General features: G+C 34.5%; 1 protein-coding gene across 1 annotated transcript; it reads right to left on the bottom strand.

The window, feature by feature from the left end:
* Nucleotides 1-1164: 1164 nt before the first annotated feature.
* LOC124374085 (E3 ubiquitin-protein ligase MARCHF5-like) lies at nucleotides 1165-16543 on the bottom strand (the record flags this gene model as incomplete). Its single annotated transcript, XM_046832382.1, has 3 exons — nucleotides 15941-16543; nucleotides 14561-14788; nucleotides 1165-1395 (listed from the first exon to the last, which is right to left on the bottom strand). Coding segments are annotated over exons 1-3 (992 nt in total), but the record flags the coding sequence as incomplete, so codon positions are not given.
* Between the last annotated feature and the right edge of the window lie 342 nt (nucleotides 16544-16885).

A 16885-nucleotide genomic window follows, 5' to 3' on the forward strand; every position in this document is an offset into this window, starting at 1 on the left:
CTAATCGAATGTTCACATTACGAATTCAAGCCGTAAAAAGTGCACTGTATCTCTCTCCTCATCAGAACCACAAATAAGGTAAATCTTGGTGTTTCATATTGCCCCACTATTCTATATTAACTGTCTACTTTTTGTTATGCAATGACGAATATAATCTAATTTAGTACTGATATTATCATTTTATTATCAGAAATTATTCTGGATCGCGAAACTGTACATTTTATTTAATTGTGGAAAAACAGCGGCTTTCATAATATATTACATCACTTATATGCTCGCTAAGTATTTATTCACTTAGTTATTAGTGTAAAGCTCATAACCTTTTACAAAAGAAATCAGTAAAAAAACGTTAGGATTAGCCCCGCCCTCCAAAAATCATTCAACCTGCATTGTGGAGGCCCAATGTATACAAAATCATCAAATGCGATAGAAAACTGTCTAGTCTTAGATTGTTTATAGATTACTAATTACATTTTACTATTAATGATCAAGGAGTGTCATCGTACCATTGAGGTTTAGTTGTATACTTCTCGATAAGACTCATCAACTTAGATATATTTTCTTACCGTTTATTTACTAATCTCGTGACGCAATAACAAATTAATTAACTAACGTTATAAAAAATTCATTTGATTAAATAATTTAAATAAAATCTAACTTTATGTCAATAATAAGATGGATTACTAATAAGATGGATAATCTGGTTGTAGTTATTTTATACGTACATTTAATAAACGTGGCACATTTTATGAAGTATAAATTAGAAATATCTTTAATTAATAAAATCGGCGGGTCGAAGTCTTTCCAATTTTCAGTCGTTATAAACTATCTCGGGCACTTAATTGGAAAGGAAGCAGACAATGCCAAAAGTGAATAAATAAAAATGTGGTATTAGACAAGTATTGGAAATTGTTATGTCAAAAACGCTCTTATCATTTCTACCTAAACAAGCTTTAAATTTTTATCTAATAAAATATTGTATTTTTATTGCTTCTAAAAGAAACTCACAAATATCTTTCAGTTTCTGTTTCATATATCTACACGATGAATACAATACAAAGCGGTGCCATTTGCTTAAATATTTCCGATAAAAATTTGTGTCAGGTAGTTTTATATTAAAACAAAAAATAACTCTATTTCCCTAAGAACCAAAATGTTAATCACCTGGAGAAGTGAGTCTGTTTCTTCAGAGAGTCGATAATTTTAGCGCTAGACTTGGTATTGTTGAGGATGGCTTGTTGTGCCGGCGACTTCTCGTCGCCCATTTTCTTGTTGGCGGCGGGCGCGGGGGCGGGCGCGTGTGCGGCGCTGGCACGCTTGGACGGCGACTGCTGCTTGCGGGGCGGTGAGGGCGGCGGCGGCTGTGGGGCGGCGCTGCGGGAGGCTCGGCGCCCACTGGACAGGAACAGCGAGACACTCTTGAGCAGCGCGCCGCCACCCCCTCATCGCGTCGATTGGTAAAGCCACCGCTCTGTAGACACTAGCTCGGCGAGCTGCACTCGGTGCAAGACCTCGACTACAACAGGATAGGTACGTTACATTTCGGCAACATATAACGTATTATCATTCCTTCAAAGTTTTCCTCTTGAGTACAAACTGATTTTTCGATTAAAAATTTCAAACTTTTTGAAAACAATAAATAAAGTACTTAATATATGAAGTAATATAAAAAATTATTTTTGAAGTATAAAAACGTAGTGTGAATGTGTTGACTAACTACTATAGTACAATCTTGAACATGAGTAGTAAATTAGGTGAGTGTAAAGAGAGGCAACATAGTAAAACACTTATGAAACTATTAAATCGACATTTACCAATTTGCAATAAAACTGTAAGAATATATTAGTATTTAGGAAGTAAACTGGTTTACTTGCTGATTTTTTGTTAGTGCTTTAGGTAAAACTTTTAAAATTTCACATTATTTTTACTTTCCAGACATATGAATTATTAATGGTACTTGATATTAAACTAAAATGTCTACACCAGCTGGTTTGCACTCAAATTGAGGTAAATGTATTTGTTCTTCAAGAAATTAAATAACATCTTTTTTTTGCCCCAAAACGTATGGTTCAGTAACAAAAGTTGTAAAACTGTAGCTACATTTCCAACTATGTTGACATACATAAAAAAAGTGTTTTAAGTTTTAACATTATATTATTTAAAAAATCTTAATGAACGGTTAAAATACTTCTGCTTACATCTATTTTATCTCTATATTCTTAAGTTTAAAAACATAAATTCTCATTAATTTTGAACATTTTTCCATTGCTCACGAAACTATTAAACCAACATTATCCACATTACATTACTCTCAAATAGTAAAAAATATATTCTACTGTAAAAAGTAAAACGACAATCCATTTGCCAAAAGTACGGATTTTTCTTGAGACGCAAGACACAGATATTCACCTTAAGTTTAAACAAAAAGTTCATAATTACTTGACCTTTTTGCGAAATAGAATTAATTCCTGTCAGTTTTTCTGGAACATGAGGTAAAACAGAGTACCTTACATGACGCCTTCGCAGTATTTATTATCTCTATGTCCGATGGCCTACTTTCACTAGTTATGAAAATTGAAAAGTATCTGATGCCTAAACATAGGCTTTTCCGTAACTATAGGCCTAGTAGATGTGTTTTGTAAGAATGCATTCTTGGTTGGGCCAAGTGTTTCAGTCTGCTTTTTAATAAGCTCAGGAGACGTGTATTGCAACAATTAAATACAATTCCAAAAACGTGTTATTATATTAAATTCTAAATGTACATTAAGCATAGAAGCACATATTCTATTTGTGAGACATAAATCGTTTTTAGTGACATCTGTTACTATCGTAATTCTAGTTTTGATTCTACACAAATATGTTTTTATTTATCTGCCCTCTCCCGCTCGCAGGGCATGAATCGGCACGGCCACCACATAGCCACTGCAGCTTACAGCACAGATCGTCACGCACTGCTTTACCCAATAGAGGCGATAAGTGCTGCTCTCGAGTAGCAATAGTTTGTACTACTAAGGGTTTTTTTGCTATCAGGAGACCATTTACTTTACTTTTACAGTAGATTTATTCCATTATTTTTCTATTTATATTAGTTGTGTGGAAACAATGGCGGGTTGTAGTCGTACACTTCGTGACAGTGAAATCGATCTCGTTATTAGTAGTGATTGCGACGATTCAAGTGAGTTTAATGATGTACCAGAGCTTTGTGAAGTGGTTGGTGGCATTGAGGATGTAGTTCGGAGTGATCACAGTGGCAGGGGCAGTGACGGCGAGCCCGACAATGACCTTCACCAAGTAACTGCGCAACATACAACCCGGCGCCCAGCTGTCCGTGTGCACCCTCCCTGGTCTCGTACAATCAACTTCATTGAACCAATATATAGTAAAATAATTAATATATATAATTATAGTTAATTACAATGACAGAACGTGTGTAAGTTCAGGCGCCGCGTATTTTGACCGAGCGCGACCGACAGAGCGAAGTAATTGAGGTTAGAAGCACCGTGAGCGCCTGGAAACAATGCGAGCGGGAGAGGGTTAAATAAAAATGAATCGCACAAAGTGTTGCTATTAGCTAATCTCGGAAACGGCTGGACCAATTCAGCAAATTCTTTTGTAAAATATTCGTTGAACAAAGGAAGGTTCAACGAAATAAAGAAAGTGAAGAGAAAGATTGGAAATTTTCTTGGAATATTTTGAAATTGTGAAAAATTGTAGTATATATGTTTCATAATCCAAATTTAAACTCGGAAGTAGATTTCCGAGAGCTACACACGTATATAGTTTTTTTTTTTTTTTTTTTCTATCGGGGCAATAAGGCAATCTCTACTATTACTCTGGAAATATTTAACACCGGAAGTAAATGACAAGGGTTGCAGTAAACGCTTTTTGACCGAAATGTATTTGTATTTTTGGTTGGGACTGTTGCAGGCAGGCTGCCCTGTGACGTTGGAAATAAAATTAATTCTAATCAGAAATGCTTCTACATGAGCAAAGTATGATGAGTCAGGTTGAACGTATTATAAGGACAGCTGTTGACACTTTCAGCTAAAGTTTGCCAAATAAACTGGAACATCTGTTTAAATTTAAACTTTTGCTCCATATTGCACAGTTGAAGAATTTAAAACATCTTACGCAAATGTTATTTAAACACTATTATAAAACCCACCTCAATGAAAAAAAGTTGTGAATGTTTACACATATTTTACTCCAAACTGGTGGACGTCCTTGAAACTGTGATATGGCATTTTAAAAGTGGCTTAAGAAAAAACAGAGAAATATGAATACTAACATGTGTGAACAACCCATTCTATCCAAGACTACAGTACAATAAATAGAACTTTGCAATGCAAAACCTTATAAACGATTTTTTAGGATAGTTGCGTGAACTGCTACTATATAGGCTATATCAGTCCTCCGTATTTACAGTATGTATATTTCTTCAACGGGACATCAAGACTAACTCGCACTGGAAAAACCATAGATCAAAAGTAGATCACATGAGCCGGAAGTAGATTTCCAAAAGCTACATAGTATAGTTATTTGATCGGGGCAATAAGGCGATCTCTACTATGGCACTGGAAATACCATAGATCGAAAGTACATGACAAGAGCCGGAAGTAGATTTCCGAGAGCTACATACGTATATATTTTTTGATCGGTGTTGTAATAAGACAAACCTCTTACTATGGCACTGGAGATACCATAGATCGAAAGTACATTACAAGAACCGGCAGTAGATTTCCGAGAGCTATATCTTATATAGTTTGTATATAGTTTTTTGATTGGAGTAATAAGACAAACTCTACTATGCCACTGGAAATACCTGAGATCGAAATTAAATCTCAAGAGCCGGAAGTAGATTTCCGAGAGCTACATATGTATATATTTTTTGATAAGTGTAATAGACAAACTCTACTATGACACTGGAAATACCATTAATCGAAAGTAGATTACAAGAGCAGGAAGTAGATTTCCGAGAGCTACATCTTATATATAGTTTGTATAGTTTTTTTTATTGGAGTAATAAGGCAAACTCTACTATGGCACTGGAAATACCTGAAATCGAAAGTAGATTACAATAGCCGGAAGTAGTCGGAAGTAGATTTCCGAGAGCTACACACGTATATAGTTTTTTTTTGACGTGACAACGTCTTAAATTAGGTTGCGGCTCGGAGTCACTCATGAAAAAGTGTAACGCCCGGTAACGTTACGATGCCCGTCAAGTGGGTCCGCCGCACGGGATCCGCACGGGATAAAGCAGATAACTGTGGGTCCGCCGCACGGGATAAAGCAGATAACTATGTTTATTCGTGAAAATGTGGAGTGCTTAGAGTCGTCATTTACAACAACTACAACAATAAAGGTAAATAATTGTACACTGATATTTCATTATCGTAAACTATGATTGATTGATTAATTGTTAGATTGACACAAAAGTTGAGAAACTGAGTTTATAGGTTATGTCATACTATTGACAAATGTTGATAGTGTTAAGTAAATTATTAGTTTAATCACTCTGCAATCAATCGTAATTCAGTCGATTGAGAAGAAAACAGCGCGTATTGCTAGTCAAACATTTAAAATAACAAATTATAACCTCTAACCTGTCATAACAGTGCGACCAAACAAACGAACTAAACCGACCAATCACCACGCGCGGAGTTAGAATTTAACTGTGTTTAGCAAGAATTTCAAATTCCAATTTTAGTAAATGTTTTATTCAACTTTAACCATTTACAATAAAAAATTTTAATTAATTTCAAATTATGTACAATGTTTTAGTAAACAAAATATATTTCTATAGTTAAAATTTGTGCAATTCTTATTTTCATTCAATTCCTTGTTCCTATTGTGCAATTTAATAATATTCATATCAATAAATATTCTACCGAGAAAAAGACGTTGTCACGTAAAATCTTCGCCCGTAAAACCGACTTTACAGGCAACCATAATTTTTTTTTATCAGGGCAATAAGGCAATCTCTACTATTACTCTGGAAATATTTAACACCGGAAGTAAATGACAAGGGTTGCAGTAAACGCTTTTTGACCGAAATAGGTTTCCAAGACCTATGCATTTGTATTTTTCATTGGGATTGTCGCAGGCAGACTTCCCTGTGACGTTGGAAATAAAATTAATTCTAATCAGAAATGCTTCTACATGAGCAAAGTATGATGAGTCAGGTTGAACGTATTATAAGGACTTCGATTTTTAAAATGTCATGTAAAGCCGCGGATAACAGCTAATTTATGATTCAATAACTGAAAAAATGGTTATTTCCTTACTAAAAGCCCAAAAATGTGTTATTAAAATGAAGTATGGCAAAATATTCCCAGTATATAAAGCAACTTGTATTGGTTACAGTTGCTAGAGTAGGCGGAATAATTGTCTGATATTTGCGTAGATCATGCGTATTCGCGTATCCGGTTGGCGGTTAAAGTCAGGTTGGAGTCGAGATAAGGGAGTGTGTATACATGACGATGATGAGAATGAAAGGTGCGCTGTGGCCAGGCAGTTGGTCTGACATCTCGCGTGATAATACATGCACACACGCACAAGGGTGGGTTTTGATAAACTCGATTCTTTGCTTGTTACGCTGTGGTCTGATATCCGGTATATAACCACCAGGCGCATCAACACTATCAACGCTACTACACCTACTATTTGTGACTTTAACGCGAAATGTACACAAAAGTTGCAGTAATGAATTATTTTATCTAGAAAATAAAATTTAGTACTTTATTTTAAAATATTTAAAACCGGTTGTATAATAACAAATTTAAAGACGTGCGAGTTCTGTCACAACGGTCTGGTATGACTTGTTTATTTTAACCTAGTTTGTAATTACCTGAAGAAGAGATCAGATTGCAGATCTCGAAACGTAGTGTTGCTGATGTTTTTGTATCACTGAACAATGGCAAATGCCCGGAAAAATCCTGTTTCCTATACAGAATTTAATGTTACTTACTCATTACTATCTACATGTGCATTGGAAAACGAGAAATACATTATGAAAGTGTGAAAGTTACAACAATAAATAAAGGATTTTCCACTTTGTACCAACTTATAAATAAGCTGTATTACGTAAATAAAGATTCTATCCGTATGCGCCTTCATTTTCTACGAATCTTATGTTTATTCGCCTTATTTCTTTTTAAAGAAACATTTAAATTACTTATATAGAATAGTTATGACTAATTCGTCATAATTGTAATTTACTGATCTTAAAGACATTTACAAAAATGGTTGGTTCTAATAATTAAAATTAAAATATAATAACTTAGAGGAATCACACGGAGGTAGTATAGTACCTTTGATTGTATTAGGTGAGTAACAAATACATACCTACCATCTTCACTAATACAATCAAAGATACTACATACATAACAGCTGAATGGTTTCATGCATAACCTGCTCTCTTACGGCTTAGTTGGAATTTTCTTTACTGATGGAAGAAGATGTAAAAGAAAATAAAAAGTGAAAGTGAGATGGTAAAGTAAAGTTAAAGATAAGGGAAGAAGTATGTACAAGACGGTACGAAATGTTGTCGTGTCAGTCGAGGCTCGGCGGGTGGTCAGTACAGCAGTGATATTGCATGGCACACGCTCGTAGTGCTACAACAGATGTATGTAGGACCAGAGCTACATCACGTTTTATATTAAATCAAACTAAACAGACCCAGATGATTTATCGAGCTTCATAAATTTCGTCGTCGTCAGCCGGCACGATAGCTGCGCTCTTAAAAGCCTCTCTCTGGTTGGCTGAAAGAGATGAGCATCATTCTACGTAAAATAACGGATGCGGTAACATAGTTAAATGAATTTGTCCCTGTATGCTATTACAATTGAGAAATATTTTGAACATTGAAGTCATGATAGCTTAACAAAAGTACAGACTTTACTATATGTACTCTCTTCAACTCCCTAGAATTTGTTTTCTTTTTATTGAAAAAAACACACACTCACTTAATACGTACTTACCTTCGAAACCAAATCAAAATTTTATAGATAGTGACTATGTATCAAAATATGTCAAAATGCAAATGCAATACATTGATACAATTAATTTTATCCAAGTACACAAGAAAATGTAACGCTAATGCAGTTTAAGAATGCCCAATTTTCATATGAACCCTACTATTCAAAACATTAAATTCACCTAATGTGTTAGCAACTTGATGAAAATGCCATTTATAATTAACTTTACAGCATACGCTGTTTGCTTACAAATTTGTTTTTTCTACACTTTTCTCGTTGTGAATATGGTTAACAATTAGTCCGATTTAAATGGTATTTTAATTGTTCCTTTGCTGCCCTTTAACCTTTAAACCAAAATTAAATGGCTTCTTCCTTGGCCAAAGCGCCTGCCACGATTGTAATAAGCTTCATGTATCTAGAACCTTTCTATGAGGAGGATCGCAAAAAACGGACGTACTCGACAGACACGATTTTAAGAAGGACCTAACGGATCCTTAATTATGGTATTATTCAACATTAATAAAAAATTGATTTGATTGTTAACATTTGTGGTGACTGTAGTTGAAATTTTATTATATGTAATCCTGTAAATACCAAACAAAATAAGTGGTCACATTGTTATGACTAATTGACAAGTTGAAGCCTCAACTCTAACACGCACCGAGGCCTATTAACACGACCCACAAAGTGGTACTTGCATTTTGTTGGACTAATGTCATGTTAACTGAGATTCAACCCTTAACTTTCAGCGCTAATTTGTGTTTGTATAAGCCTAATCGACAGCAATCGAGTACGTCTAAAGAACTTCAAGTCACTTAGCTCTGAAAAGTAACATTTTTACTACCCGAGGATAGTTCTACACAGGAGAGGAGAACCTACACAGGGTAGCAAAATCCGATGTATCACATAAGGGCAACTCAGTGGTTAATGTCCATGATGGGAACATCACTAACCATAAATGTCCAGATGTGTTGTAATGGGTGGGGCTTCCTTATTGTTAAAGGTGTTTGCAAGCCTAAACAGGAGTGAGTACCACCCCTAGTCCTTCTTTGAGCCTGAACCACAACTGGATTTCCTTCTTCCAAGGTGTCATGACTGAGATACTGCCCACCCCAAGATGTACGTGACATAGGCAGAAGGCCACCCCTGCTCCTTCCAATCATCTTAGACATTCATTCAACCGGAAGCATTGTAAGAGTCCTTTTAGGTCTAAATACAATCAGAGTTCCTTAGCTTCTTGTACTAAGTTAACAAAGAAAAAGAAGAAAACCCTACATTTTACAGTGTTAAACAGTAATTTAAATCTTGATAATTAGTCTGTGTTGTTGTGTTTGCTGAGGCAGCTTAAGACATCCACAGTGATCACCATATTCCACTTCATATGGTAGATTAAGAAACCCTTATTGAAGATTCCCCTAAGTCCAGATGCAAACTGATTAAGGAAACTATGAGATAACCAAATTCTGCACTATGAAATTGCACAACAAATAGACAACGTTATTTGATTCGGTAGAGACGGTCAGCCTCAACGACAGATTATCTTTGTACTTAGTCTCTTTCGCAGTGACCGATTCAATCAACACAGGCTTACCATCTGAGTGTTGCTGACTGTGTCAGTTTGCAAGTTTTCGGCGTCGTTTACCAAAGCAGTTTGAAAGTATGAAAGCATTGGAAGCAAATATATATCTGATTGCTGAATAAGCTTATCTTATTATTATTTCTATTAGTACTATAATGTATATTATCACAATCTGGGGTCCCCCAATGATGTTACTTTGTCGCAAATCTTGTAAAATTCGGCGTTGTAAAATATTGTTAATGCGTGATATTTTTATCAGTAAAATACCGTACTCCACGGAATGCCATTGAACCAGACGTACCATCCTATGATCTTCAGGAAAGAATTGGTTGGAAAACTTGATCTAAATGGCGAGATCTTACAAAACTTTTTCCCTGAAGTGATAAATCGGTTGAGCGGCGAATCTCTATTTGTGCATCCTCATCCTACGTTGTTGTACCATCCTACGGACGCTTCGTATTCCGAATGAGGCAATAGGCACCATGGACACTCATTTTTTCGAGCACAGTCACTTACTTGGTGGAGGATTTGTTACTTCTATCTACAATGGTAAGATATCTAAAAGCATCCCTAAGATAATCAACGATCTTTGCAGTCCTTCTATCTCTCTACTATAGATCCGGAAGTGGTTTTAAATTTGGGTGATTTGCGCAAGGAAACTTTTGAAGATCTTAGATGTTAGATTACTGTCCTATCATTTTCAGGGTGATTCTGTAACATAAATCGAATTTGATACAGGACAGGAGCGTTCATTTCGAGATAGAGGTATAGGCAATTTTCGAAATCAACAACATAGATTTAAACTAACAAGACTTGAGTTGAAGAAATTTAAATAATTAAAACTCTTTTAAAAATTACCTTTTGTTGAGAAGGCGTTGACTTTGTTAAGGACACCATGATGAATCCTAAGTGTGATTGAAGGAGCTGGATTATCCTATGTATAAATATGTATATTATTACTGTGTATAAACGTTAGAGTGAGACCATAGCATCTACTTGTATAAATTTATGATTGTAATATAATATATGTTGTTAAAAATTAAGTGAAGGCATTATTATCAACTTACTCTTAAAAAAATAACTTAAAGGTAATTCCTTTATTGTTAGTAACAGTTGATTCCGCAACGTGCCAAAATATATTAGCCTACAATAACTTTTGAAAATTATATTGGTGTGTAGTAGCCTATTAGCAAATTTTTCATTTACATGATGTAAATAATAGTCAATAATTAATTTTTAATCTTATTTTTATGAGACACTAGCGGACCCGGCGCGCTTCGCTGCGCATTTCAATAAGTTTCCCGCGGCTTCGCACGCAATTTCCCGTTGAAAACAGTACACTATATTCACTTATTCATTTTCTATCACATTCTAAACATTGCTGAGATAATTGATAGTCGTTCCTTCGTGAGCTTCTTGGGCGCATTATGAAGGTATGTACCACATTCCTGATACTTCTGTCAAAAAAAAAAACAACTAAGGTTGATTTTATAACATTCTTTATATTTGTAGCCAACGTAAGATAGTAATTATGATATCTGCATTGCTCTTCTGATCAAGCATGAGCATGGTTTATATTAAATAAATATTGCAGTTAAAGGTGAATTTTTTACGTCAAATTTGAATTGTATTATCTGGATAGTAAAGTCTATGTTTAACAGTGATTGCAGAAACAGTTTAAACAAAATTTGTCGTTTCTCTTAAGCTTACTCTATGCTTTAAAACTATAAGTGTAGTAATTAAATTATATATAAATATATTTTTTTGTCGCATTATATATGTTTACAAAGAACAGCTGATTAAAAATTTGAAAAGACTCTTTCACTTAATAACATATGTTTGCTGCAATGCATTTCTTACGGGTATTTCTGTAACCAGTGGGCGGAATCCTGAATCGGGAAAGGGATAAAAAGTATCCTATAACCTTCTACAGATCAAGACGAACAAATTAAAAAAAAAATTAGGCGAATCCGTCCAGCCGTTTGTGAGTGATGCTGTTACACACGAACAGTTTCATTTTTATATAATAGATATGCATTGTTTACTCTTAATTTTATGGTGTATTTTTAATGTTGGATTTGAAATTAGTCGGGTTTAATCAATAATGATGTACTATTTTGGTCTTTGATTTTTATATGTGTAATTCATGTGGTTAGTTTCACATGAGCCTATCGCACTCAAATCAGATAGGCAATAATACAAAAAATAATTGTTTTAAACGCCTTTCAAACGAAAATTTAAAATTATATTTAAAAACCGTTAACTTGAAATTCAAATTTTTTAAATGTTAACGCAGTATGGATGGTAATTATATACATTTTTTAAAGTAGCTCTGAATACTTTTTTTGTAGCACCAATAAAGTTTGATTAGCATTGATTATGGCATTTAACCAGATGAATACTATTATTATTTAGATAGAAATCTTTATACTAGCAGTTTAAAAATAACCGGGAATAAGTCTTGGTATTCGTTCTCTCGACTTGTTTCGCCATATCGATTTATTTACAGGAATCTCATACATGAGGCAGAAGTTTTTTTCAGATGTATCTAGAAATGTTATACTACGTTGGTTTTCCTAATGAGAATAATCGTATTTATTCTTTAGTTTTAAGTTTAATTTTTCAAAACTAAATCCTATCCATGCTGTAAAATATTTTCGGAAACCATATCAAATCAATGTTAATTTTTGTATGGTTTTTATTAACCCTAAATTTTTTAAATAATGGGAATCTTTGTTATGAATAAATTAGGAGACTTTCCTAACAAGGGTAAATCAATGATGAAAGCAAAGCTGTTTGTACATTGTACAAATGTATTGTTCCACACAGCTATTTATGGGTGAAATAGGCAATGAAACCCATATCTACTAGTACAGCGTTGCAATCAATAGATGATAACATACCTACTTGCGCAAACTTGTGCGTAGTAGAAACACGCAGGTGATTAGTGGACCTAGAAGCAGAAGAGAGACAGGACGTGGAGTTCCCGTGGCGACCCAGTATCGAGCTAACAACTCCGGCCTCACAGCACACAGCGACACCAACGACCACATACACCAACACAACATCTCTTCTGTGTTCTCAGTGTGTCGTCCAGCAACTTAATACAATGGCAAATCCGTCAAAAACAAATAACTGAACCAGATTTATTTTCCTTTTTCTATTATTAAAATAGCAAACCTTCAAATAACTGGAAGGACAAAATATTTTTTTATTAGCATGTTACATCGCACTTTATTAAGTTTGTGTTCTCCAGTATTTGTTTCTTTACTTTTACTACAAACACTGGTCATCTTCAGCTCTGAACTCGTACAAAAATAAGTCAACGCTCAAGACGCTTAAGACCTATGCCTTCTTAATAGCAAACATATAAACAAGAAGTCCACAACTAAATATATATTTTGTGAACGGACTGGATCTAAAAAGTTTTGAGATGTCACTCATGATAGACTCAGGCATAATGAAAACTTTTCTATGCTAGTATAGATATTTCGACCAGTGAGCATTAAGGGAATTAAACATATATTAGGCAACCTATAAAGGGTTAACAAAGTTTTGTGAAATTTCAGGAACATTCCAAAAACATTCAAAGGAATTTCAGGAACACTCAATAAGTTAAAATCCTCCCTTCTTATTACATAATTGTTTATAAGGTTTAGCATGAATGGGCAGTAGCCGTGCAAGTATCTCATTTGCCAGGATTAAAATATACATGATTAAAATATGTATATAAGAGGGGCCAAGCGGCTCAACTCCTCTTGAAACCTTAAAAGACAAACATTAGTGTTGGACACAGTAGTTTGTTTCAAGCTAGAACACATTTATAAGGTCTTAAAGCTCAACAATTATTCCTTGGGGAAAGATTTCCCCTATTTTAGGAGTGTACGTCCTTCATAGACCATTGAGTGAGTCAGCCCACCTCGAAATAATTTTCTATATACATCACTACTATGAATACGAGTATATTGCTTCACATAACATTACTAACAGTGTACTTTTATACGCAGCAAACAAGATAAAAACACTTAGTTTTAAATTATAATATGTTAATTATCAGATATTTTCTCTCATTTGTATCTGGTTTGTACGTGAAGTAGAATTAAAATGAAGTGCGTAAAGATCCCAATAGTAATCATGACTGTCTATTATAGAGCAAAGTCATAAAACATTATCATAATATTGCAGTCGAATAAACGCTTTCTGGCCTTTATCGGCACAAATGTTTGAATTATAGACTCAAAATGAATGCCTCTAGCTAGTTTGGATTCAATTGATCAAATTCCAAGATAGGTAAACCTTAGCATGGTAGGCAGACGCGGGACCCGCACGCTAATGCTTAGTGAGATATCTCTAGGGTTTAGACTCTACAAACTTAGCTTTCATATTTTGACTCTAAAAAATCTAAATTTTTAATTCGTGACACTATGTTATAATAGTAATATTTTATACTATACTAGCGGTGAGTAAGTTGTTACTCCCCCCTCCTCCCCATGGAATTGAGCCCCGTGATTTATTTCCTCTACCTCCCTCACTGTGAGAGTGGTATCACTGTCAACACTGAATGAATGGGAAATTTTATTGTTTAGAGAGCAGTTTAGAGTTTAGGCTAAATAATTTCGGAAAATCTACGAAATAATATATGTTTGCAGACACTAACTATATTATTAACTAATTAACTGTGATACAATTAGTAAACATTATCTTTTGAGAAGTAGGTTACAATATTTGGCTATATAGTTGCTAAGAGCTCAGCGTTAAAAAAATTGGTTATACCTTAAAATTAATTACGTAACTATTGCTGTTATACAAATAAACATAGGGATTCCCATGTAAAACGCAACAGTTTTAAAAAAACAATGCAGTGAATATTTGAATCAATTTACTAACATTTGTTGATGAAGAGTGCTTTTGCGACCATTTCTCTTCTGATTACCACTGTCGAGCTCGATAAGTGGTGGTAATTGACATAGTATTAGTTCGTATATAGGACTTTTGCCTTCCGTACATTAACAGGATCCCTCTGACAGCAATGAACGCAATGCCGCCAAGTACCAGGCGGTGCAATATTGAGTCAGTGCCACTAAACCAAATATCTCCCACGAGTTTAGCATAAACTGGCAGCATCATTCCTCCTCCAACGATTTGATAGTAAGACGTATTCCTAGGCTCTTCCTGTACAGCATTTGGAAATTCTTCCGGAAAGATTCTTCCGATAACTGGTAAGTTAGAGCATCTAGAAAAAAATTATATCAGTTTTATTTTGTAACACACTATTGCGCCACAGGCAAATCGTACGTGTTTGTTGTAACTGGTTATAAAAATAGTGATTACTTTTGGAATAGAGCTTTTAACTTTTATTTTGCATTCATGAATAATAATTTCTGTTGAAATTGTTGTCTATGTGGTCGCACAAGTATTTATTTTGAATTAGTAAATAATCTCCGACAATTAATCAGTTGATGGGTTAAGACCTTCACTGTTTATTGTTACTAAGTAAGTCAACGGAGACAAGTCTTTATAATTTGGCTGTATTTAGTATAACATTGTTTGAACACTACTTAAATCAAATGAAAATTGTGTAATAAACAAAATAAATAATTATGTTTTCATAGATACGGGCTTTCAATTTAATGAATAAGTACTAAATTTATTTTAGATTATAGTCTCAGTTATATTTATTTAAAATGAGGGACTAATAAACCAGTAAACGTAGTTTTACCTGTCTTTACGATTAAAAATTAAGAATTTATTTTTACGTAGTGTGACTGATAAACTGGATAAGAATACCAACAATTGCTTATGTATTTTTGCATGCATCTCAATAAAATGTTTGACTAAGGGATAGCATTTCCTTCTACTGTACATACGAGTATGTCGGAGATATTAGTATATTACTTTAGCTAAACTGTTTTAGCTCGGTTTTTTATGAACTTAATCGAGTAAATCTAACTAAACTTTTGTTATAAAAAGACACAAATATAACTAGACAATATGTTGTTTTGTGACAAATAGAATATTTTAAAAGTTGATTCTTTAAGAGTTTGAATATTCTAGCAACAAGAAAAGTTGAAAAATATTAGATTGCGTTAAACATGATTTGATTAGACTTTATCATTTTGGGAAACATTTTAAACGAGTTTTCATTTTGTCTTTCAGTTTTGGATAAAGCTACTGTAATTTTTGCGAGAGACACAATTCTCTGTTCATGAAGTAATTTCAAATGACCATGACAAACATAAAAAAGTGTAACATAAATATAACATGTAACGATTACAAATGTCCAAAATCCTATTACACTTTAAAACCTTCCATCGTGAACAACAATCTTTAAACTAAAAACTATAAACATTTTCTACTTACGAACTATTTGTTGAAAAATAAGCACCTGCGTAAGCCATACAACACCATCTCCTCCCATGGAAAGATATCTATGAAAATGGCAGAGTAGGGTATGCTCATGCATAGCGTCACAGCAATGATTGGATGCAGGGACAGTACAATCTTCTTGGCCCCCTCTGTCCCATAGATGTAAGCAAGCGCCATGAGACCGTACGTAGTGAGTGCCGCCTCAGAAAACACGTAAACACACACGACATGAGTGTAGAAATCTAGCCAGGTGATTATTTTGCTTCCATAGGCCTCTACAAAGTTGGTCATGCACCCCTTTTTCGGAAAAATGTTGTAAGGTGAATTGCAATCCCCACACGTTGCGTTGACTCCAGGATTCGCAGCTTCAAATTGCCGTATTTTGTTACACAGGCAGCGATAGTGGAACTGTGTTTCAATTCCCTCACAAAGACATACGGCTTCCAGCCTCTCATCGAAGTCGGGTATTTCCCCATAACAAACATCGCACCTTCTCAACAAGGTGTTCTTTCTCGGTCTCCCGGGAGGTGTTTCCTGCCGTTGTATTGGCATTAGCACTGCGTTATTCTTAATAGGAAATAGGAATAAGGAAATCTTAATAGGAACTATAATTTAAGTTGAGAGATACTTTATGTTGAAGAAAATGCTTAGCAACAAATCAGTATACTGATGTGAACGTTACAGTTATTCAAAAATAATTGCAGTTTTGGGAGTTTTTCTCAACATATCAGTAACGTGTCTTCTTTGATAATGCCATTAATTTTCGTCCTTGTGTGTAAACTGTTCTAGTTTACACTTTATGAAGTGATAAAAACTATGAAAACAACCGACCAAGCCTTCCTGGGGAAACTTAGCATTTTTATAAAAAATGCTAAAAGTGGCTGAACGATCCTTGAAGTAACGTAGAACTCTCAGTGTTCCGATGCTACGTCTTGTTCATTGTACACACTCTCTAATGCTGTTT

Source organism: Homalodisca vitripennis, unplaced genomic scaffold, assembly GCF_021130785.1.
Source record: "Homalodisca vitripennis isolate AUS2020 unplaced genomic scaffold, UT_GWSS_2.1 ScUCBcl_7223;HRSCAF=14814, whole genome shotgun sequence".
NCBI classification, from domain to species: domain Eukaryota; kingdom Metazoa; phylum Arthropoda; class Insecta; order Hemiptera; family Cicadellidae; genus Homalodisca; species Homalodisca vitripennis.